The sequence below is a fragment of the Thunnus maccoyii genome, chromosome 19, assembly GCF_910596095.1.
Source record: "Thunnus maccoyii chromosome 19, fThuMac1.1, whole genome shotgun sequence".
Taxonomy (NCBI): domain Eukaryota; kingdom Metazoa; phylum Chordata; class Actinopteri; order Scombriformes; family Scombridae; genus Thunnus; species Thunnus maccoyii.
The window spans coordinates 6,147,886-6,172,404 of record NC_056551.1 but is presented as its reverse complement, the minus strand read 5'-3'; the positions used below and the strand labels follow the sequence as shown (position 1 = coordinate 6,172,404).

The following is a 24,519-nucleotide window of genomic DNA, read 5'->3' as shown; positions in this document are numbered from 1 at the left end:
TGCACATTTTTGGCCAATTATTTAGCATGAAATTCTTCATCATAAAATAATGATTAATTGATTAAGTAAAATGTATTTGTCACAGCATCATTATCAGGGGAATGATTGTATGACTTATACTTTGTGTAGTTCATCCATCTCCTGTGCACTTTTTTGAGGTTTGGTTTTTAAAACAAAAGAACATGATTAACATGACGAGAACAAACTTACAGGATCTCCTTTAGGCCCAGCAGCACCGCTCAGTCCTGAATGTCCCTGTTGAAATGCACAAATTGACGTTAACCTACTGCACTATACATGATGCAAACTGAATGAAACAGCACCCCATCAATCAGAACTCTCTATGGACAGTCCTGCCTTGAACTCTACTCACTTGTTGTCCTCTGAGTCCTGGAGGTCCCATCTGTCCTTCTAAACCTGGAGGCCCCTAGTCAAAAGAAAAAGAAGGAAAAATGTATGTAAAACACAGTCTCTAAACATTTCAAACAACTGCTGCATAAATATAACCAAACAAAATGTAAACCTGTGGGCCTTTGGGGCCAACACTGCCAGCAGGTCCCATGTCCCCCTGGAAGAGAAAATAAACCATTCATACACAAAGGAAGTCACCTGCACACTCAGTTTGAATGCTCAGTTTCAGATCTATGAAACTTTCCAGACATGAAATTTCAAATCAATAAGATAACATTTACTTTATTTTAATGTTGAAAGTCTTATTTTTAAAATCATAGCTGGAGTTGAAACACCACCAACAACAAATATGTTTTGATCAACCGAATATGAGTCAACAACAGTTTTAATTATTCTTTAATAGTTCAAGTCATTAATCAAATAGAAATACTATTGAACATTCTTTGTTTCAAGCTTCTCAAATATGAGAATTTGCTGTTTTTCTCTGTTTTATATGACCATAAACAAAATATCAACCATTGGTTCGACAAAACAAGCTATTTGAGGATGTCGCCTTGGGCTCTGGGAATTTGTGATGGACACTTTTCACAATTTTTAACGGTTACAGTGTAATGAAAAATCTCTCAATTGAAAAATTAATGACAGTTAAAGTACTCCCTAATCACAGTCCTATGTGGGAAACCATTTATTACTTCCAGATGAAATGAGTTACATAAACACTTTTGCGATCTTACCCTGGAGCCATTAACTCCTTGAGCGCCAACTTGTCCTGTAGCACCTGGTGCACCCTATGACACACAAACAAACAAAAAAATATTATAAATACAGTATATTCATAATTGGCTCAAACATGCAAATATTCTGCCATCTAATCTGTTTGTCTGCTTACCGTCAGCCCTAGCAGACCTGGGGGGCCATCCAGTCCGTTCTCCCCCTGGTAACAAATATGTACATAACAGCATGAATGATACTTTGTCCATCACTTCAGAATCTCTCACAATGAATAAAACTGTATAATCACTTCAAAAGGATTATTCACCCAAAATAGAAAATAATCAGGCATTAACCACTCATCTCTAATTTAGTCTTAGTTAAAGATTGTACAACAGCCAAACAAAGCCTGCATAGGTCAATCTCAACCTTCATTCAAGTCACTGAGAAAAAAAAAATCAGTACAACTTAAAAAAATGCACAAAATGTCCAACACTACTCTTTTTTCCTCTTGTGCAAAGCATGCTGGGATAGGCTGCAGCCCCATGGATAAATGGTTTAGAAATGGATAGATAGATGCTTACAAATTTCCCCATTTATGCTGTTCATGCAGCGTAATGAAGGTCTTCAATGGCCAAATGACGAAAAATGTGGTTTCAGTACTACCTCATTGATTTCCTTAAGAATTGGCTTCTTCAAATATGTTTAAAGAAATATGATACAAATTTTATGTATTTTTTGGAGCTAAACCACAAAAAGAAGCCAAGCTCAATAGATTAGCGTGGGGCTGACATATAACTACATGAGCTAATTTATTGCACATTTGTTTTTGGCACAAACACCTGGGGCCAGGTGCATAAAACTCTGTGTAGATTCATGACTTAAACTCTGTGTACACACAAAGCCGGAAATATGCATACACATTCTTTTTGTCAGATTTATAGAGCTGTACATATGCAGTAGTTCTGTGTCATAAATCTCAGTCATTGAGGAACTGGGCACATGTGCACAAGCCTCATTTCCACTCCCACTATTAGTCATAAATGGATGAAGACACGCCCTGAACCAGCTGTTTACATATCAGTTTGCTGCCTGCTTCACCAGACTTGACACCTGTCAATGAAACAAATGGGGACGAAGAAATGTCGTTTCACCAATTGTGTTGCACCGGCAAGGTTCTCCAACAACAGAACAGCTGTCATTACACACGGCTGTGCAGCTCTTTATAGCATCCATATCAATCAATCATCACATGGAGCTGTAAACCACCGTCAGCAGTTGTACCTCAGAAATATAATCAGTGATGTGCTTGTAGCGCTCATAACTAAATCAACTTTACAAGGTGCGACACAACTGAGGATAATATATAAAGAATATTAACAGCAAAACCATGTGTATGCAAGATCTAAAGAATGCGTGAGGTGCACACCTTCTCATTGCACACTCTTTATAAATACCAGTTTATGTGCGGGAAATGGCGTATGTATGGTTTTTGTGTGTATGCATCGTTTATGCATCTGGCCCCAGTTGTTCCAGGTGCTATGGAGGTGATTATTTAATAACTGAATTTTCAATTTCAGTAAAGTAGCAGTACAATGAAGTTTCAAAGACATGTTAACCAAACAGACTGAACAATATTCATTTGAAGACGAATCAATCATACAGTAATAGTACAAAGTGCCAAGTAAAAAACTTGACAACTTTTATTTTGAAAAGCTTAACTTCATGTGCAACTAGTGTGGAATGGCTCATTACTCACATCAGGACCACACGGCCCCTCTAGCCCGTAGCCACCTCTGATCCCTTGAGGCCCCTGCAGAGAAGATTCAAGATATAATCAATGTCAGCTTAATAACAACATATTAAAATACATGGAAAACATTGTACTCAAAGTGAGGGTTAATACAGCAGATAGGCTGCCTACTGGTCAGAGTGCTTGTGCTAATACTGCAGGGCAGAGATTCTGATTTCATGCCAAGTAGAATCAAAATAAACCCGAGAATAGGCTGAAAAGCAAAATGGAAGTCAGTGCCTGACTGCTGGAAGCACCAAAGTTCAAAGGGGGACTGGATTAGGGATTAAAAGGGATTCAGAAGCGCATGTCTTTTCTTTCACAAAGGCTGATTGTTTGTCCTGTTCTTCTTATTTTACACCAGTTGGATATATAAGTACTGTACATGTATAGTACATATACATGTACTGTATTACACAAAGATGGCTGTTACTCTCATTCTTGTTGTTTTGAATTGATCCTGTAATGTGCTGGCATCTTGTCCAGTAGACTCTACTTGTACATGAAAATGTTCTTTATGTATGAGCTGCTTCATGTCACAAATAAAGGAGAAATCCTCCTGGCTTACTAACCACCTACTTTCCCTACAAGGATTATAAACGTAATGAATAACATCCACTGATTCCTGGCATGTTGCACATATAAAAAGGAACAAAACAGATGCTGAAGTGGGAGAGTACAAGACACTCACTGGTGGCCCGACAGGACCAGGTGGGCCTGGCAAACCAGTTGAGCCCTATAAAAAGAAAAAACACAATCCAAGATCATTACAGCATATTGCAATCCACATCTTTGATGAATCATGTATGTATAAAATCAAATTCTAATTTATATAATGATAATAATTAAATTGCACCAAAGAGTACCTTCTCACCAGGTTCCCCAGATTCCCCTCTTTGACCCGTAATGCCAATGAGACCCTGAGGAAGAAGAGAAAAAAATAATTATCTACAGTGTGATAGTAATTTCTTTCTTGTCCTACCCTGTATACATGAGCGTTAATCAATTTCACATGAGCAACAACAGGGTTTCTGCAGGGTTCACCAAGTCGCATTTAAGACCTTTTTAATACCACATAGAATGTGATTTAACACGTTTCATGATCATACTGGCCAAAGTATGAATGTATTCTGGAAAACCAGTAGGGACGATACGGCCTGAAATTATTTATTACTGTATCACATTTTTTTCAGTACTTCCCAGCAGTATATAACAATAATTCCTACTGATATAACTAGCTAAATCAATGCAGCTAAGACCTGGATAAGTATAATAAAATATATGGATGGAGTAACCAATGAAAAAGGATTCATTCATTTAACTTGATTTAGGTTTTGTAGTTTATAGATGTATAATGTCCCCTGCCAGCTTGCATTCACATATATAACACATACGTTTATAAATAACACTACTACCTTGAGCAGGAAGGAGAAAATTCAGACTTTTATATATGACACTTAAAACTTTCTAATACATTACAAGTCTTTCTTTAAGGAAACACAATTTGATGCTTTTAAGAATTTTTAAGTCCTGCAGCTGATCTGTTTTAAAATGACGTTATGCATGAACGTGTTAAAATTTTGAGGGGAGTTCTCATGCTACAAAACCCTTATCAAATGTAGATTTAGATCATGAATCCTGCTGCAAATCCAGCTTCTCTTTTAAAGGCAGAAATATTACTAGATCATCAGCTCTGTCATGAATAGTTCAACAGATGAAACCTAACCAAGCCTCAATCTTTTGGTACCGGCCAAGATGTGTCTGCAGCACTGAAAACCATTAATAACTTAAAGTTGGCTAGCTTTCTGGTCTGATTTATAATCTTGTTAACTTAATCTTTGGTCAGATTCCTGATTTCAATCAAACTGTTTGCCAAAAATATACAATTTCCTCTCTTCAAAATTAATGTACAGCTTCTTATGTTTCGACATTTTTTAACATTTGAGAACTTAAGTTTCTTTTGTTAAATCAGAAAAGAGTTTTTTAGAAAAACATGTTAATATTTCTCAAAGAAACACATGGAAAGTATAATTTTGGTATCAACACCAAAGCTAAAGGTATCAGTTAGCACTAGTACCAAAAAACTTAAAACAATACCCAGCCCTGATTAGTCCAGTCAGTTGAACTTGCGTTGGATAAAAGTGACCGCTAAATACTCAGAAGTAAAGAATAACAGCACAAATGTTTAATCATTAAAAGATGGCAGAAAGACAATGTTCATGAGCTGTTGCTCAACCCACATACAATATAAACATAGGTTCTTATGTAATTTCACAGATAGTAAATTAAATGTTTTAACAGAACTGACTTTTCTTCCTTACAAAAGCAGCTGTTCCTTTTTATTCCTCACCTCATCACCTTTTTCCCCTTTGGACCCTTGTTCTCCCCTGTAGCCCCACGGGCCCTGATGTCAATTAGAGACAAGATGGAAAAAAAACAAACAATTTAGCAGCTGTAAAACTCTCATGCTTTAAAATTAGTTTACATCTACAGAATGTGCTCACCGGTAATCCAGGAACACCAGGTGACCCTGGCTGACCATCTTCTCCATTTTCCCCATCTCTCCCTGGGGGCCCAGCTCGTCCTGGAGGGCCCCTGAGACCCCGCTCACCCTGTCAGGCAACATAAATCATCAGAGGTAGGCCACTGTTGACACCAACTGCATCTTTATCAGTTTGTTAGGGACCATTTTTACAAGATACTTAAACACAAAAAGAGAAAACTGACAGTAAAACAAAGAAAATGTGAAATCTAACAAACTGGAAATATAGTGAATTGAAATCACAATAGTCTGCAGCGGCACTGAGCTTCACACTGGATAAGCTACATTATAAATTATATGTTTGTACTGTGTAGACACTGGCCCTCTCCACCACTCAGCGGAGCCATTCATCACACAGGCAAGGCATCACCTGAATAACAACATACTGTCTAGAAGATTGAGGTGTGCAATAACTCTGCCTGAAGACAGGTGGAAAACATGTACAGATTCACAGTGAATGGATAAACCACCTGTGCTGGCATGGGACACTGGTGTATTTTAAGCTGTGGAGGATTATTGATACAATGTTATACATGCAGAGGCTGGCATGATGGATGAGTTGGGTTTGTTTAAGCTTTATTTAACCACGGTAGTTTTACTAAAAGCAGTGTTTATTTATTTATCTTATTTAGTGATGCCCTGCTACACGCTCATACATTTACACACAACACACAATTATTTTAATTAGTGATTATCTGATTCATCGTTTATCCCTTTAAAATATTGTACAATACTGACAAATGATAATTATAATTATCCACAGCCCAAGGTGACCCTTTCAACTTTCTTGTTTTGTCTGACCAACAGTCAAAAACCAAACAATATTCAATTTACAATGATTTACAATTTACAAAACAGTGAAAAGTAGTAGATCCATCCTGCTGTTCTGGGGATTGAACTGGAGACTGCAGCATTTAGTGGAGCTTTGTTTAGAACAGTGGTTCTCAACCTTTTTGGCACGTGACCTTTTAAATAGAAGCACCGTCTATTTAAGGCCACTCGGCATAGGTTGTTCATGTCTACAAGTGGTGAACAGCTTGCCAAAGAGTTTTTTACTCCTAAACTTGATTTATTTGAATATTTTTATAGGCCTAAGCTGGTGAAATTATCCAGCAAGTAAAAATTATTCACAAGTAAAAAAGCAAAGATTAGAGCAAAGTTGAAAAAAAAAAATCTGTTGCAAAAAGTTTTTTTTCTGGTTTCCTATGCTGTTAATCAGCTTGCAACCTCTGAGATTCATCTTGTGACCCCTCCAGTCAGGTTGGAAACCACTTGGTCTAGACCATAAAGTCATCACACAAGCCAACAATTTAAAACATGCATGTGACAGACAGACACTGAGGTGACATCACCTACACGACATTTCTGGTTATTTTGGCACAAGCAGAAATATGCTTTTTTTTCATGTAGTCTACAGAGTGACTCACACACAAACAATCAATCTCTGCCATACGGGCTCTACACAGAGCAGATACTATGAGCTGTTCTATGGGCGACTGAGTGTTTCCAACTATCCCAAACCACGCTGTCTGGCCCTCAGCATCAACTCATTACTCAGCTGAGATCTTACAGAATGAGTGGCACAGGCTTTCAGTTTCCATGAGGCCACAGGACTCATGTTTATGTATTTTGAGATGTAAGTTCAAATTACCTCGACCTCTAGTTTTACAAGCTGCTCACTCAAACAAATTGACTCTAAGGTTTCTTAAATTTGATGTGACTCAGCACTAAATGACAAGAAGGAGAGGTCCTGGTGAGAGAATGTGAAACTTATGAAATAACAATATAAATTTTAAAAACCAGTACAACTATACCTAGGTGTAATCAAATTTACAAAAAAAAAGTATGGAACTTCTTAATTTAACAATAAAAAAACTTTCATTGCTTATTTTCTCAATATTTGAATGGTTACATCATAGGGAGTTTCATGCACAGAGGGTTTGCCAACACCCACTCCCTTTAACCACACTCACTCTGCTCCAACAGCTATATTATACATAATTTAACTTAACACTCAACTGTTAAATTCTGCTGGATCCACTAGTGGGTCCATCTTTTCAAACTTATGTTGTGTGGGTGAGCAATGTTTCCAATGACATTAAATATGTCAAATTGTTTTAAAGGTAAATGAGCATGAAATATTGCCCAATATACACAGTATTTCCATCTGAAGTAATGGTGCAGCCAGAAAATGTTTCATTCTTGAATGGTGGGTTCAATGAAGGGTTAGAAAAGACATGTGATAGTCCGTCTAGTGATATTGTCATCTAGTGTGGAAACGCAAAATCTTTAAAAGTTTTCAAAATTTTGAGAAACCCAAGATATTTAACGAACAATATGTAACTTCAGCTGCTAGGGGTCTCTCAATCAAAACAATAACAAAAGATGGAGTTTGATGACATTATGAGGTAGTGTGGGATCGTGGCAGTTGTTGTCTTTATTGTTAAACAGCTTACGGGTTAAAATTACTTCAGTGTTCATCATTCAGGATGTTTTTACCAGGAGCAGAATTATCCGCAGAGGTCTCCTCTCCAAAACAAGCATACACAGGGATTAAAAAAGGTAAAAACACTGAATAAAGCAGTTTCACATAAAAAAATCAATGTTTCTCAAATGCTGTTCGGCGAGCACGGGACATCTGGGAACGTTTGCTCAGCTTGTTTCTCTGATAACTTAAGATCCAGACATCCGATGACTAAAATCCTTCATCTGGTTAAAAGATATAAAACGACCAAGATCTAAAAAGCTTATCGTAAAAGTGTGTCTTAAAACTGAGAAAGAAAGTCAATTTATGACAGTTTCTGGCAGACAACCACAACGCTGACAGGTTAGACGGGGTATGACACCATTGACAGGCGACCAAATGAAACGGACCGTTACCTTGATTAAAATGACAGATTTCTCTGGGCTTGAAAATTGTTGGAAACATTTGGAGTAATGTAAGTACACAACTCAACAAAATATATAACATAGGTCTAGTCGTTCATTTTAAAGCGAAATACTTATTATATTATTATGATATTATAGCTTTAAAAGGAAAAAGATAAGTATGTTTTAGGGTGGGCATACCTAGACATTTTCCTATACTCTGATATATGTACTGTATGTGAAGTGAGGATGTACTAAATCTTATGTACACTGCTTTGATTGATAACTGGTAAATTGTGGATCAGACAGTGATAGTTTGGGTGTTTACCATCTCTCCTGGCATCCCTGGTCGTCCACGCTCCCCAGGTTCACCTGTTGGCCCCTGATAAGGAAGATCATTAAAAAATACAAACCGCTCACGAATTCAGAATCAATCAATGTAGGAAGATTTTTCTAAATATGTGTGATATTTTGAGATTTGTCATTTGTGTTTGTAATTGTCAATAGAGCTCATCTCTAACCTGTATGCCGGGCTTGCCCATCTCTCCAGGTGGTCCTGCAGGGCCCTCTTTACTCTACAAGCTCACAAAGAAGAAACCAGCCTCAGGTCAACAGGACTTTACAAAACTACTAAATCCCAACAAAGGAAGGATATTAATCGTCACAGCATACTTACAGGCCAACCAGCACGAAGTAACTGGTAGAAGTTGGTTTGCTACAGGAAGAATAGAAACAAACAGAATATGTCACAGTTTCAAAAACGAAAATAAAATGATAGAAAATGACATAAGGAAATGAGTGTATGGATGATATCAGTCTTAATTTCTAATGAAATCTATCATGAGCTCTCAAATTCCATAGTTTCTGTAGTTAAAAATCTATTTTTGCTTTGTCACTGAACCTGAATGAGGGTCAGTATGTGAATGACCTCTACAGGCTGACTACATAAAGCTCAAAGCACTTCGCCTTCACAAACCACTAGCAGACTTTTATTTCTCTCATCTTTTTTCAATTCTGGGGTTGTAGTTCTCTATCATGCTGACATACTGATGAGTTTATTCTACAACACACAGCTGTGGCCACTGCAGAGAGATTAAACAGATCAGGACAAAGCATCAGCTTGCACGCACTATAACTGCAGGGTCAAAGGTTTTATAGATAGTATGGGTCTTATGGGTCGAGGTAAAATGGCTTAGCCCAAAAGAACATTTGATGTCCAGTGTGTCTTTTAGGTAACGTTTGTTTGCCTCTCCAAACAAACAGACAGCACCACTCTGCTATTGCAATCAACACTGTGGTTGGATGGGGGATTACATCCATAGTGGTAATGACTTAAAAAAGTTTAGGAGACTTAAGCTCGACTATGTTATGTTCAAGACTTATTGCAAGATGTCTCAGACACGTTTTGAATGGGCACTGCAGTTCATCTGTCTGTCTGTATGTCCTTTGCATATCTCGAGAACTGTTCATCTGATCTGCTTCACACTCAACGGTTGTATTGGTGGGGACCCAAGGACGTGCAGTGTCGAATTTGATGCAATTTGGACACGCGACATATTTAATATTAATAAGCTTTGAATAAATAAGTGAACGGCGAGCTGCTCAGCTCCGTGTCTGAGTACAGCGGGGGCTGTTTGATACAAACACCGTCACATCACAGTGGGGTGGGGCTTCTGGGCTCTGGCTTGCTGAGTGGGACAAAGGCACACACCCCGCTCAGTTAAACTACCCGAGAGGGAAGAACAAGCATACACAGGAGAAAAAACAGAGGCAGAGGCAGTAAAACTAGCCAATAGGCTGTCAATCAAACAGACACGTTTGATTGGCAGCAGAATCAACCAATGGAAGGCTGTAAACTGCTTCTGCGTTTCAACCTCTGTTTAGTCTTACTGGTGAAATTTCTGTCTGGATTTAAACCATTTAATTTATAAATCCATTATCATTTTAATTGATACACTTGTCAATTGATATATATATATATGTGGTTCTTGAGAAATAATAAGCAATCATCCCATTCTGAAATAGAAAATTATAAAAGGAAGAGAGGAGAAAGGAAAAGTTATCTTATCTGGAGACTTCAACTGGCAAGAGGCTTAAAGGAACACAAGAAAATCTGCTATCTTACCAGGAATTAGATGAAAAGACTGATATCAATTTAATCTCTTAGCACAAAAACTCAAAAGTTGTCTTTTTTTAAAGGTTGCACCCTTCAGCATGGTAATGCAAACTACTTGCTAATCCATAATATCTCATTTCTTCATGTTCAATACACAAGAATCAACATGTAAATGTGACTGCTTTGGAGTTGTTGGCAAACCCTTTAAGCTAGACTAGCAGTTCCTTTCCACTCTTTGTGCTAAGCTAGGCTAAACACTGTGTTGTCGTTGTGTTGTCTCTGTATAGACCTTTCTCACATTTTGACTTGTCGGACACATGAAAGTGTGACTTCAGACAAGTGGAACTGCTCCAGTTCCTGGTATTCTGCCTGCAAACTAAATAGCTAAATTGAACCAGGACGTTATTCATTTCATTAATTATGCCTAATGACGTAAAGTTTGCTTAGAAAAAAGGTCTGTCTCTTAATTCAGCCGTCGCATTTCCGAACAAAGCCTTCATCCAGGTGTTTTACAGAACATATAAAAGCACAGCCTATACTGTATGGCTGTGTCTGAAATCCCTTATTCACTCATTCACTACTCCCAAAAGACACTAACTAGTTACTCAGTAGTGAGCAGCAAATTGAGATTTCAGATACTCACTAATCATCATCATTTTTTCATCGTCAATATCAGCTGTAGAGTCACACAATATTAATTTTCGCATCTACAGAAGCAGAGTAGGGGTTTCTGGCACAACTTCACCTACTTCCAAGGTGCGCGGAGAAGGGAAAAAAGTCTAAAGAGGTCCAGCAACACTTGTAGTATATAGAACAACTTTATTGTTAGACCAATGCATTTTGGCTTGTGGCCTTCATCAGTGTCATCTGATTTTCACATCTATAAAATGTGAAGCATTGCATCGTGCATTTTTTTTGCTCCGTTGTGGAATTGGACACTAGCCCATATAGTGAATAAATGTGCACACTCAGAACTCAGACAATAAAATAAAATGACTTAGGGTAAATGTAGTGCACTATATAGTATATAGGAAGTGATTTCAGACACAGTCCATATACACACTACAAGATAGCTGAGTATTCGCCAATCACTGTCAGAGAAATTAGATTAAAGATCTAAGCAAACATTAAAAGTGCTATAGAACTAGAAAAATGACACAACACCTAATAACTATGAAAACTTTAAGGCTAAAATCCTTCAAATGTAAGTATCTGTCTGTTTTCTTTCTACAAGTAGCTGTTTTTATGACCAATATTTGTGGATGTATATGTTCAGATGTTATCTTTTTTACTAACTTGTAAGAAAAATAGAGGTACAGATGAAAGAGTCATCAGTTGAAAGAGCTTTGGTCCATATTTTGTCTAACATGCCTTACTGATAGCTCATGCTGAGTGTAAGCTGCCAGTCTGAATCAGAGCCCTTAGATGATCTGTTTCTTGAGAATTTAGGGGACCAAAGTTCAGGGGCCAGATGCATAAAAGATGCATACACACAAAAACCATGCGTACGCCATACCCCGCACATAAACTGGTATTTATAAACATAGAATGTGCAGTGAGAATGTGCATGCCTCACGCATTCTTCAGACATACATATGTTTTTCTAAAGCTATCTGAGGGAGATGTGATGAGGTGGAGATGAAATATGAAGTGAGATGGATTCTTTTGGTAAAACATTGTTTGTTTTGGTTGACAACCAACTGCACTGATTGTGTGATTTTTACACAGAGATTTGTAAAATGCCAATCAAAGGCGCATTTACGAATGTAATGTTGATTATCCATCAGTCCACCAGATGCCCTCAGACTTTTTCCCTGTTTGTAAGACTGAGTGGGAGATGGACAAATAAGATAGGTTGCAGATTATATTAAAGGACCACTTGAGATACTGTTGCTCATTGTATAGAGCCTTTGTCCAGACATTTAACTGCCTAGTTTGTATACATGTGCTCCACTGGAAGAGCTAACAGAACTAAATGTAATCTGTAGTACTTTTGCTTTCACCTAGTTAAGAATGAAAATGCTTGTTTAATGACCAGATTATTTTTGTGGTTGCATTTGGCCTGCTGACATTTTATGCTTTCTTGAGCTTACTTACTGTGTTTTCTGGGTTTTTAGTTTCTGCTTGCTTTGTGTTTCCCTCCTGTGTTCATGTACTCCTCCTCAGCCTGCTTTTCCCTTCACACCTGCCCTGCATTCAGTCTCGTTAGCCCTGCCCTTCCCCCTGTGTCTTCCCCAGCCAATCAGCTCCCAGCCTGCCCTTGTGTCTTGCCACCTGTTTCTTGTTGTTTCATTAGTTCAGTTTGTATTTAAGTCCTGGTTTTCAGTTCAGTGTTGTTGGATCCTGTTTGCTGTTTTGTTAGTTCAGTTTATTCAGTTCAGTTTTGCTCTGCCTGCACTCAAGCTTAAATAAAGCAACATTCTTCATTTCATTCTGGCTGCATCCTGCATTTGGGTCCATCTCCTACGACTCCCTTGACATCTTGTGTGATTCATTTCATCATTATTTTAATTTACATAGGAATCAACATTGTATTTTCCTGTTCATACTCTTTTTATTTTATCTTTAGTTGTGTCACACCTTGTAAAGTCGGTTTAGATATGAGTGCTACAAACTAATCATTGAACATATTTCTGAGACATCACTGCTGATGATGGTTTACAGTCCATGTGATGAATTAATGATATATTTAACGATATGTGTGCAGCTATAAAGGGCTGCACAGCCGTGTGTAATGGTCGTGCGTAATGACAGTTCTGGCTGTTGGAGAGCTATGACAGAACCTGTTTAAAGAAGGAAAACAACTTATTGTCAATATTGCCCTAAATATAAGGAGTACATTGTGGTTACCATCTTACCTGGAAGGCAGCCCATTCCTCACCAGTGTTCCTCCACAGGTAGAGGGTTGGTAAACCTGGTGGTCCGGGAGGTCCTGTCTGCCCCCTTTTTCCTGAACTCCCTTCAGGGCCTGTCTTACCCTGTGAGAGATGAAAAGGAAGTTGTATGTTAAAGCAAGACAAATCAATTTATATGGGACTCTCTGTATTACAGCATAGCCTTATTTTTATATTACATCATAGAAGTGATTTGATGCAGCTTTGGGGCTCTGGCATAAATAATCGCCACGTGGACTTAATGGAGGAGGGGACAGGAGTTTATAGCAGTTGGTATTAAAATGTCTCAGGTGATATTGAGCTTTAAAACAATATACGGCCCTTCTTTTTCAGAGGTGCACAGAACAGAGGTACACTTAAGTCAAGTAGAATAACTTAACACATCATCATAGGCTATTATGTCATAAACAAGCTTCTCTTACCTTGTCACCTTTAAACCCAGGCAGACCAGTTTCACCAGGACAGCCCTGTGAAAAACCACAAGTAAATCATTGCTCAAACTGTAAAACTGCTGTGTCTTGAACAATTTATCTCAGAAATTTAAAGCTTAGAGGCAAAAAGCCAGTGAGAGACAAGCAAAGCACTGGATCCTTGTAAAACCTCCCAGTTTGTGGCCTATTTGACTGCCTGTTGAAAAGTGAAAGCTATTCATTTTTAAGTCTTGCTCCCAACACCTATGCCAATAAAACACTCTAAGATTGTATGGCTGGGATATACAGTAATTGTACATTTAAGCAACAGTGTCACTGCACACACAGTGTAATTTTTGTATAGTGAAACTTCCTGTGGGATCTGGACAAATTCCTAAATCTGGTAAATCTACATCTTTGCTATAGCATCTGATGGGGTTTGAAAACTGAATTCCTGCAAGTTTGGTGATTATCTGCAGCTTGTTTGAGCTAAAAGGTAACATACATTAGTTGTGTATATGTTGGAGGTACGCTGGCATTACTGTAATAAAAAAGTATTAATGCAAGATGCAGTGTACTGATATACAAATATAAAAGACAAGAAAGAAACCCTGGGAAAACCATGGCACTTTATCCACTGAGTTCATTATTTCCCTCACAGTGTACTGCATGATCCATTTTACAAAGTTTGTTTGCAGTCAGTTTAACTCACGGGTAGGTCCATTTCAAACAAAAGTATTGACGCTACGGTTTTCCGCAAATTAATGCATTGCAGCTTTCACACTGATTTAATGGTGGTTAAACCGCTAACCACATCTTCGTTTGAGATGTCTTGTTTTATGATTTTGACACACCAGCAAGCCAATCACAAAATAGTATTTTGTAATAATGTAATGCAATAATAATGTAGTATAGTTTTAATACTTGTAGAGGCTAATGATACAGCTAACAGATACTGCAATTTGCTAAGCAAGCAAGGTCTGAGATGCAGCACATGAGGGGAGAGAAGGTCTGTATTCCAAGCCAACAGGACGTCTTCCTTCATGTTCCCTACAGCCGTCTTCAATCACAGTAATCGTGCTGAGTGATCCTGTGGATTTTATGGCAGCGTGACTCTGGAGACCGGCCCAGACATGACCAGATGTGCAATCTGGGTCTGGTTCTGTCTGCCCCACAGTCCCTGTGTTGACCCACCTCTTATGCCAGGTAAATCTTCCGATTGAATAGCATCAATCGACTTTACTCCTCGGCACCAATCAGATAACTTGGCAGCCGGAGGTCATGATTGTCATGTTGTGTAATGCTATGATAAAATGTTGAGGTTTCTAATCCACAGGGTTTTCTGAATGCGGCATCAAAGACATGTGGATCAACATATGTTTGAGCGGCGTAACCTCCCTTGATCAAATTCAGATGGCAGCTGATGGAGAACAGCTCTTGTAAGCTGTGAAGCATAAACAGACGTCACACTTTCTTCATTCACAAGACTTGTCCTAACATTTTTTTCTCATTCAACAACAGATAGCTCTGATATAATACTTCAGATCTACTGTTAAATCAGTGGGAAACAAGCCTTAGGCCTTCGTAATCAATATCCACAAAACTGCAGTGATACAAAATGCGAAAACAATACTTTCTCTATTGAGGACTTTTGCTTTGTTGTACTGTTGTGGGAAAAAAAATGGATTGATCACAGTTGGATGCAAACAGTAGCATTAAAATAAGGGTGCCACTCACTTCCTGCCCTGAGGGACCCATTCGGCCTGGTGGTCCTTTCTGTAGCCGGTACATTTTGCCATCTGAGCCTTGGACCAGGTCTCCATCTCTGGATACAATGGTCACAATTTCAGGGCGTTTTTTGTTTGGATGTTTACCATTGTTCTCAACTCTATGATGAGTGTGTGTGCTGCTCTGAGTTGTGATGGGTGTCCCCTCCTCAACTACTGCCTTCACAGATGGACCAGAGATGATGACATCAGGTGCAAGTGAGACAGTCCTGGCCTGTTCATCTGTCTCCTCCTTGAGTCTGTTGGAGTCAGGGGACGTTCTGGGATCTAAAGGGATTTTAGGAACTACAGGAAATTCCACTGGGGGCTTTTTAGGGGCGTTTCCGGTGTCCAGGTCAATGATGTCATCAAATGGTTTTCTGGGGAACGACGATGAAGTCCTCCCACCGGAGTCAGCCTTCTTGTCTGTGGTAATGTTCTCCTCCAAATGTTTAGATGACATTTCAGGCTTCCCCTTCTGGTTTCCCTTGAGTCCATTTCTAGAAGGTTTCCACTGAGGGTTGACCTGTCCGCCATTTTGGAAGGTTGGATCCAACAAGTCAGTGTCCTCGTCCACCACAAAGACATCCCCACTGCCTGCTGATCCTTTCCGATTGGATCCTGAAGGCACCGTCCCGTCCCCTCGAGAACTCCCTCGTCGCAGGAACATATTGTGCTGAAAAACAAGAACAAGAATCAGCGCTCGTTCAAGATCATTCAGATTCTGATTTGTGTCATGTTCTGATGTCAATAGTTTGATGGGACATGGATGTCTTATTGTGTGGCTCTGTTCTTGTGGTGAACTTGTAAAGGGAGAGTCTCTCTGAGGGGAAATAAAGATTACTGAATTAAACGTTATTGCAAATTACAAACTTAGTGCAGTTTGTAATTTCCAAACAACCCATAGTCAGGCAAACCAATAGTAAATCAAAAATACTGGATATTAAGTATTGACCTTGTACCCTCTAATGAGTGAAGCACAAATAATCAAAACTGTCACTTGAAAATTTGCGTGACAAAATCTACTATAACAGGATCTTTCAGATTGAACGGACTCAGAAAGATTGAGAAAAAATCTATGACCCACAGTAAATCAAATTACTATTCAGACTACAGACATAATAAGCATTACCATCCAATTTTCGCACACAAAATATAAATTAATGAAATCTTAGCCTTGTACTATAATGACACTATTCCTGCTTAAAAGACTTAAACATGTCTCCTACAACAGGCCCTCCCTCTCGGAAAAAACACTGCTTCCCTTCTTAAAAACTGTCATCAGCTCTTTTCTCACATCTGGCATCATTTCATCTGCCTTCAAGTCAATTAGTTTCTCATCTTTTCAAGACAGTTACCCTTGACCCGCCTGTCATCAAAAACTGCACACCACTACTGATTTTGTCTTATTTCTTTCCAAAACATTTGCATGTGCTGTCTCTAGTTAACAAGTCAGTGGTTTCTCACTGAGTTGCTGGAGCTGAACCAGTGAGGACATCAAGCAAGACTATGCTTATTGTATGTTAAATATGCTGTCCACACAGCTAGAACCACCATTTGATCTTTGACCCTCACTGTCAATTGTCATTGTCATTGTTACAATGTGGTTGAGGTACCATTGCTGTTGTGTTGTAGATAATGAAAATAAAGCCCTCTTGAACTGTGAAAGAATATTTCTACAACTGAAATTCCACTGTAATACCTGAAACTCTGTACCTCTGTTATCCTTCAACTGATACTCGGGCTAAAAAATGCATCTTTTCCTATCTCTATGTGGATTTTAAACAAATTTAACATCAATCTTGACAAGACTGACTTCTTCTTTTTTTTTTTTTTGGAAGATCATCTCTGGAAGGCCTCTACAGTGGCATATATCCAATTATCAATAGCCTTGTTGTGGTTAAAGACAACTCAGACAAGCTGCATGTACGGCCCATATTGTGGATCCTGCAGGTTTGCACAGGTTGCAGGCTTGTAACAAACCCTTCTTCAGTGTCTACTCATCCATGCTTCTAGTTTAATTGAATCCCCTCCAATGTGGACTACTACCACTACCACCTGTCCCACCTTGTCTTCAACCTGTCCATTAGCCGGTAGAGTGACTAATCATATCAAAGGTGGTTTCAAAATGTTAGTGCGGATGTACTAAGAGAATGGGGGGAAAAAGCCCAAACATTACACCTCCACGTAGCCCTTAATATCATCCCTTGTTGGCACAATTGGCTGCTTTAGTCCCAGGCTCCTGTTATGCAACACCTGCATCATCTTTCTCTCTTCTATATCTTATCCCCCCTCTGGTGGAAGGTACTTCCCTCTACAGCAGGACAGCAGAGTCATTCCTGAGTTTCTATCACGGGATTAAAACTGACTTATGATAAATACCTTTTACCATAACCTGCTTTCTACCATTTCGACACACTCCAATATCTTCTTTCCAAGAGTTAAACCTATATATTGTACCTTTCTTAACTTAACACTATTTCATGATGGTAGTCACTGTAAATACCTTTGGTTAAGAAGTTCTGTGGTGTCAAGAGGTGACAGTAAAAACACTCAAACTACCAGGACTTAGGTATTTTCCTTTGCTAGACATATTGCATTACATACAGTACATGTATGCGTACAAACACACACACATCAAAACACATTCCCATGGTTCACCAAAATGTTGGGCCTCAGGGAGCAGTGGCGAGTGAGAGAGTGAGAGAGGCCTTTCAGGGGGAAGGGACCAAAGGGCTGTAAATTTTGTTTGATGACCCTAATGGGTTGAAATGGAGAGCACTAAAGTGGAGCTGAGAGGCATATGGAAAGCAGGAGAACAGGAGGAGGCGAGAGGGAGGCAGAAGGAGTGTGTCTGCTCAGAGAAAAAGTAGAGCAGAGTTGTACCTTTTAGAGTACATAAGCTTATACACAGCACTGAAAACAAAACCTTTTACATCAAAGGTTTATAGTTTGCACTAGATCAACAAAATATGATATAGTTCCAAATAAGTCACAATAATCAGTAACTGAACCTATCACATACCAACTGCATGCCGGTATAATCAGCTAAAGGACCTTTAAGTCTGAGCTGAACTGGCAGAGTTTTGTACTTTTAACAATAATTAACTGTTTTATATCTTTATGGTGGATCAAAAGGTAACCATCAGATCTCACAAGGGTCTATTATTTGTCTATTCAGTCAGCTAACTCACATGGAATGGATTGTTATGTGAATGTAAAATATGTAAAGTGTTGTTTGACATCTATGCTCTGACATCATCAAAGGGAAGTAGCAGGTTCATTCAGCACAGCAGGGAGTGGGGACTGATGATAATAACTTCCTCCCAGGGAGGATGTAGACTCAGAGCAGCAGTAACATTAAGTGACAGGATAGCTTTCAGATGAGCAGCAAAACATCGAGTAAAGCAGTGACCACTTAAGAACACCACCATTATCTAAAGGGAGCACTGGTTGTCAAGATACCGCTGTCATGTCTATCTGTTAAAAAAGAATCTGGAACCAGGAGACAGTTAGCTTAGCTTAGCATAAAGGCTGGAAACAGGGGGACACGACTACTCTGTCTATGTCCTAAGGTAACAAAATCCTTCCAGCTCACTAATTAACACATTATTTAGTTTGTTTAATCTGTACAAAAGCCAAAGTGTACTGTAAAAATTACAAAAAGACTGGAAGTAGAGGGAAACAGCTAGCCAGGCTCTGTCCAAAGATAGCAAAAACACCTGTGAAGTTCACTAGTTATATCTTGTTTGTTTAATCCGTAGGGTAAAAGGGCATGTTGTGGTTTTCACGAGAGGTTATGTGTGTGGCTATTTCTTGGCCATGCACAGTGACTTCCTTGACTGTTGCCTGACAGCCTCACACTGACAATAGTGTACTATTAGATTGCAGAGAGAAGCAGAAAAAACAAGCAGAAAGAAAAATATACTAAATTTAACCAGTTTTTTTTAACACTGTATTAGGTCTGAAATCTGATTTTTACACGATACTACGATAATTTGATATTTAGTTATCGAATATGAAGAAACAGCATCATACCACCAACTTGTGTCTTTGATGGAAGGCAGAAGACATTGGTTCATGCTGGTTACTCACATACTCTACCATACCCTATAGCACCAATCTTTGAGAGCTACAAAAAGAAGTCTGTACTGGAAAAGCACACAGAGTTGGAAGTAGGAGTGAGTAACAAACATGAGGAATGAAATGGTACCATACACATTTTATGAATTACTACAATTATTACAGAGGTAATCTCAGGTTTCCTACTAGGTTAAAGGCATTTTAAGGAAAAAAATCAATTGAGCATGCTCTGATTGTATTATCAGAAAAAATGATATGTCCAAATGTTACCCAGAAATAATCAGTTGAACCTGGCTTTCATTCATCAAATCTGAAATATTAGAACAATAGTCAGTCCTAAAAACTGTATCTGCGGTGAAACCCAGCCCTCGAGGGCCAGCGGAGGGATGAGATAGGCCAGAGACCAAACAAGGTGCCCCAAATGAAAACAAAGGCCCTTTCTCACTCTCTTATCCCAGGCCACAGTCAGGCAGCCAGCCCTGCTCGATAAGCTGACACTGGATCTCTTCTGGTCAACGCTGTCCCCTCAGCTTATCTCCCCTCCAGTCTGTTAGATATCCCCATGAATGCCAGCCCAGGCCATACTTAGATGGAGTACTGTGACACGTTAGCCAGTCAGTCAGGAGCCGATAGTTGTCAAACACTGCAATTTTTCACCAAAGGAAGACATACTCCATGAAATTTATTGTTAATTTTACCCATTGATACCGCTGATATAATACATTATCAGGCTGTGTCCTGCTTTTAAGGGGCATTCCACCAATTTTACACAGAAAGGTCAAATTACTAGCCATGGGGAGCACAACTCAGCTTATGAAAACAGCTGTATGATATCTTCTGTGGCTCTGGACTTTGGGGTTTTCCAAAGAGTGAGAAAATAACCTTGATGATGTCATCAAGATTATCATGAGTTAGGTGTCAGACTTCAGATATTTGACAGAAATCCTCAGTAACAAACTGGGAGCATGGTGTCTTAAAGATGAGGGCATTTAACAGACAAGACAGCTCTAATGAAAGATGCTGTTGGATGGCATTATGGGAAGGGAACAATCCAATCTGAGGCTTTATTACTGAGCCTTTATTCAAAATGCTTGTTGTCACTATCACAATCACCAACAGCTTCACAAAATTGTAGGAGAAAACACAAGTATAAAACCATCTTAAGGACCTACTCTTCACTCAGTAAATTAACAGTTTTTCAATATCCTTAACATGATTTTAGCGAATTATTACATGACAACTCTGACTTCAGTGACAATGGTCTGATGAAATTTTAACACAATTTGAATGGAAAAAGGAAAACTCTATGAGCTCTCATCAAGCAACTGCCATCAATAGTCAAAAATTACAACTAAAGACTCCATCAGGTTATACAGTTTAAAATTAAACAGCTTTTAAAGATAATCTACAGAACACACTGGATCCAGTCAATCTGAGTAGTTGTCCCATCGAACAAAACTCTAATAATCTCAGTAAGTAACTCTTTGACTCTTTATATCATGTGCCAAGACAATGTTTATACTTGCTCTCGTTCTACAGGCAGAAGCAAGCAAGAACATTGTCTAGGCAAAGCGTGTGTGTGTGTGCGCGTGTGCGTGTGCGTGTGTTTTCATGCCTTTGTATCCTAACAACATTTAGTCTGACAGAGGAAATGTACAGCAGGGGCACAATGTGGATGTGTACAGTAAGGTTTTGGCTCACCACAATCTATAGGTCAATGAACAACAATCAGGGTATCAAGTGGTTCAGTGTGTGTCAGTATGTGTGGCTGCAGGCAGATAAACAGAACAATTTTCTCAGTGCTTCTTTAATAGTCCTGTTTTTCTTACTTTATTTGAATTTTCACAGCCATACATGTGTGCTTTATCAGTTTTTCTAACCCTCAAGCCCCCAAAATCTGATTTATAATAGTATAATGGAAAAGCTGGTCTTTATTATTTCCTCAAAAGAATATTTAGACATAGTTTTTGGTCTTTTTTTGGTCTGATCATAGTTAATCATATGAGGTGATGTTGTAAAAGATGAAGAGACAAGTCTTAAATCACAAAGTGAAGAGCACTTGCCTACTAAGAATCGACACTGCCATAAACATAATAAACGGAAGTCCTGAGAACTGACAGCTAGCTTATTCATCAGACAGTTATGGTAATATGTCATCGTGCAACACTGTTGCACTCATTTCTGATTTTCTGACTAAGTTAAATCTCACAAGAAAAAAATCAATGTGAGCATCAGTTAAGACTGTAAACTGACTGACATCAACTATGGATACAAAAGAAAGGCTGCTTGAAATGAAAGGAGGCAGTTCAGACGATGAAGTGGGTAAATTTGTCGACTTAAACATTTGAATTCATACAAATCTCACATAACTGAAAATACTGCAGTAAACTGAACGGATTCTTTAATGATGTTGTATTGTTTCTGAATATTTCAGGTAATTTATTACAAAACATACACTTAACATTCATGCAAATCATTCTCTCAAGCATAACATACGGTAGCTTTGCTTTGTTTTTTTCCAGTGAACTTTTCCAACCTTCAAGGTAGCTACTGGTTAAACTTGCAGAGACTTGAACTTTCTAATCCATACCACTGTCACATGATCTTTTATTATTGTCTCAGTTACAGTATTATTAAGTGTATGCAGTGGAACATGATTTGAAAAGCCCGTCAGTATGGGGCACAATCTCTCTACAACTCTCAAACATTTGTGGGAAAACTATAAATTAGGATTAGGGCAGATGTCCACAGGGCACACCTGGACTAGATTAATGTTTATTACGAACCACTGTGTCCTTCCATCAGCACAAGTATCCTAAGGAGTCTGTCTGCATGTATAGATGACAGATTGTCTGTTATGAGCAATGAGAAATCCATGGAGGCCTCCCAACCTGACACAAGTGCTGCAGGCTAGAGTGCTATCATCAACACACACGCACGCATGCACGCACGCACGCACACACAGACAATGAACACTTGCTCCTACAAAGGGCTAATCAAATGGCAAGGTCCGTAAATCTAGCCAAGACACAGGTATGCAGACACTCTCAGACTGGCTGGGTCTTGCATACAGCAGTAGGCAATTTGGCCTGGAAAAACACATGATGGCAGTGGTCTGATGGTTCAGGAATAAGGGCAGGAACACTGTGCATGGCAGTAAAACAAAAAATGAAGAATGTGAAGAAAAGCCGATAATTTTCTATGACAAAGGAACAAACGTCCGCAAAGTTGAATCAAAAACAAGGAACAGCAACAGTAGCCTGCCACAGTGGAGACAAACAGACAATGAGGTCAAAGTAGACAGTTGTGTTTGTGCGTTCTGTGTGTTTCTAATTTTGAATCCCAACAACACTTGCACTGTTTGTGTCAAATCACTATAAATATGCATGTGAATACTTAAAAGTGTATTTATGTGACTTTATGTGTGTGTGTATGTGTTCATCAGCATTGTTATATGTGCACGAGTGAGCGTGTGACTTTCTATCGTGACTCCGTCGAGCACGGCATTAACACCATCATGGTATGGGATTTTATTTCCCGCAGGACCACCCATGTTAGAAATGCCACTGTTGGTTGGGGTCAAAATGTCCCGGTGGTCCCGGCATATAAGATCATGAAGCGTGTGTAAAGGGGAAAAGAAAGACCATGACATTTTTTTATACAAAAAAAGAAAAAAAAAAGCTCTGCAACCTCTAGCTCCTGCACCTGAGCCAAAGTGCTTTCACTGCATCTGCAGGCTTATCATTTTCACACTAGTTATCCAGAGAGCCTCCATACAGAGGGCTTTTGGTCTACCTTATGTTTGTGAATACCAATAACATAGAGAGAGTGGTGTGTCTTTAACCTCTAAATGTGTTCAAATTTCACCCAGAAGGTGCCCACTAATCAGAGGATGCCTCCGGCATCTCCTAGCATCCATACAAATTCAAATCAATGATTCAATAATATCTGATGAAGTTGTGAGGACTGAAACATCGTTAATGAAGTCAGTACCAGTGGCTGACAGTGTGCAAGACTCTGTGGTTCCTACCAAGAGTTTATCAAGACAAGAACTGGAATTACTGATCAAATTTCCCAAATCTGCTTAAATTAGCAGTCACAGTGGATAAAAATTAGAAGCCTACAGTCACTGACAAAACTGAAAACTACAGCTCTGAACTTTCAGCCTCAAAGTCAAATTCTCAAGAGATGCAATTGGCAATAAATGAACCACATACATGTCATCCATGCTGAAAGAGCAAAACATGTTCAGCCATGAAAAACCAATAAAAGCACCACCACGAAGTGTGCAACACAGTGGTGTGCAGGGCATTACACACCCTCCTTTATGTCAGTGCAGAACAGTCAAAAAAGGGAAAATCTACATCCATAAATTCAGCACATGTACACCAGGCAGTACCTTTCCTTTCTGTCGCCTTTGACCTTGCACATGCCGTCCTTCTAAATCCAGCAGCAGGCATCCCAGGAGCAAGTACCATCCAACATGGTAGAGCATGACTGCAGGAGACTCTGCAGGTCTGTCTGCACCTCAGCTCTGTTCACATCTTACCCACAGGCAGACCTCTGCACAAGAGGCTGATCCAGCTCCAAGCAGACACACCCACACACCTACTGGGTACACACCCTTCCACTAGTATCAGCTATACATCTTTTATAGCCTAAACAATACATCTGATCCGGCATATGTAAGAGACTGTGATTAGCCCTTAGAGTGGTTGAGAACACAGAGAAAGAATAAGGTGAAACTCAGCGAAACTGAAACTGACAGAGACAACTGTAATGTAAAATCATCTGGGACAATTTATATTTCAAAACAACCCAAAGTCTTTTCAATCATAAATACATTCCATCACTTTCGCCCACAAGGAGTCACAGCATGCATCAAATGTTCTCAACGCTATAAATCATTAACGTCCAATTTGTTCG

General features: G+C 39.1%; 1 protein-coding gene across 3 annotated transcripts in view; it reads right to left on the bottom strand.

Moving 5' to 3' along the window:
• si:ch211-196i2.1 (collagen alpha-1(I) chain) overlaps window positions 1-24,519 on the bottom strand; it is a 121,700-nt gene that overhangs the window by 38,434 nt on the left and 58,747 nt on the right. For all 3 annotated transcript variants that reach the window (XM_042395117.1, XM_042395118.1, XM_042395119.1), the window contains 16 exons: window positions 15,482-16,186; window positions 13,757-13,801; window positions 13,299-13,418; window positions 9,001-9,039; window positions 8,846-8,899; window positions 8,653-8,706; window positions 5,419-5,526; window positions 5,265-5,318; window positions 3,781-3,834; window positions 3,606-3,650; window positions 2,882-2,935; window positions 1,301-1,345; window positions 1,146-1,199; window positions 524-568; window positions 374-427; window positions 211-255 (listed from right to left, as the gene is read on the bottom strand). In XM_042395117.1, the coding sequence (XP_042251051.1) occupies window positions 211-255; window positions 374-427; window positions 524-568; window positions 1,146-1,199; window positions 1,301-1,345; window positions 2,882-2,935; window positions 3,606-3,650; window positions 3,781-3,834; window positions 5,265-5,318; window positions 5,419-5,526; window positions 8,653-8,706; window positions 8,846-8,899; window positions 9,001-9,039; window positions 13,299-13,418; window positions 13,757-13,801; window positions 15,482-16,186 (1,575 nt within the window). The remainder of the gene's footprint in view (window positions 1-210; window positions 256-373; window positions 428-523; window positions 569-1,145; window positions 1,200-1,300; window positions 1,346-2,881; window positions 2,936-3,605; window positions 3,651-3,780; window positions 3,835-5,264; window positions 5,319-5,418; window positions 5,527-8,652; window positions 8,707-8,845; window positions 8,900-9,000; window positions 9,040-13,298; window positions 13,419-13,756; window positions 13,802-15,481; window positions 16,187-24,519) is intronic.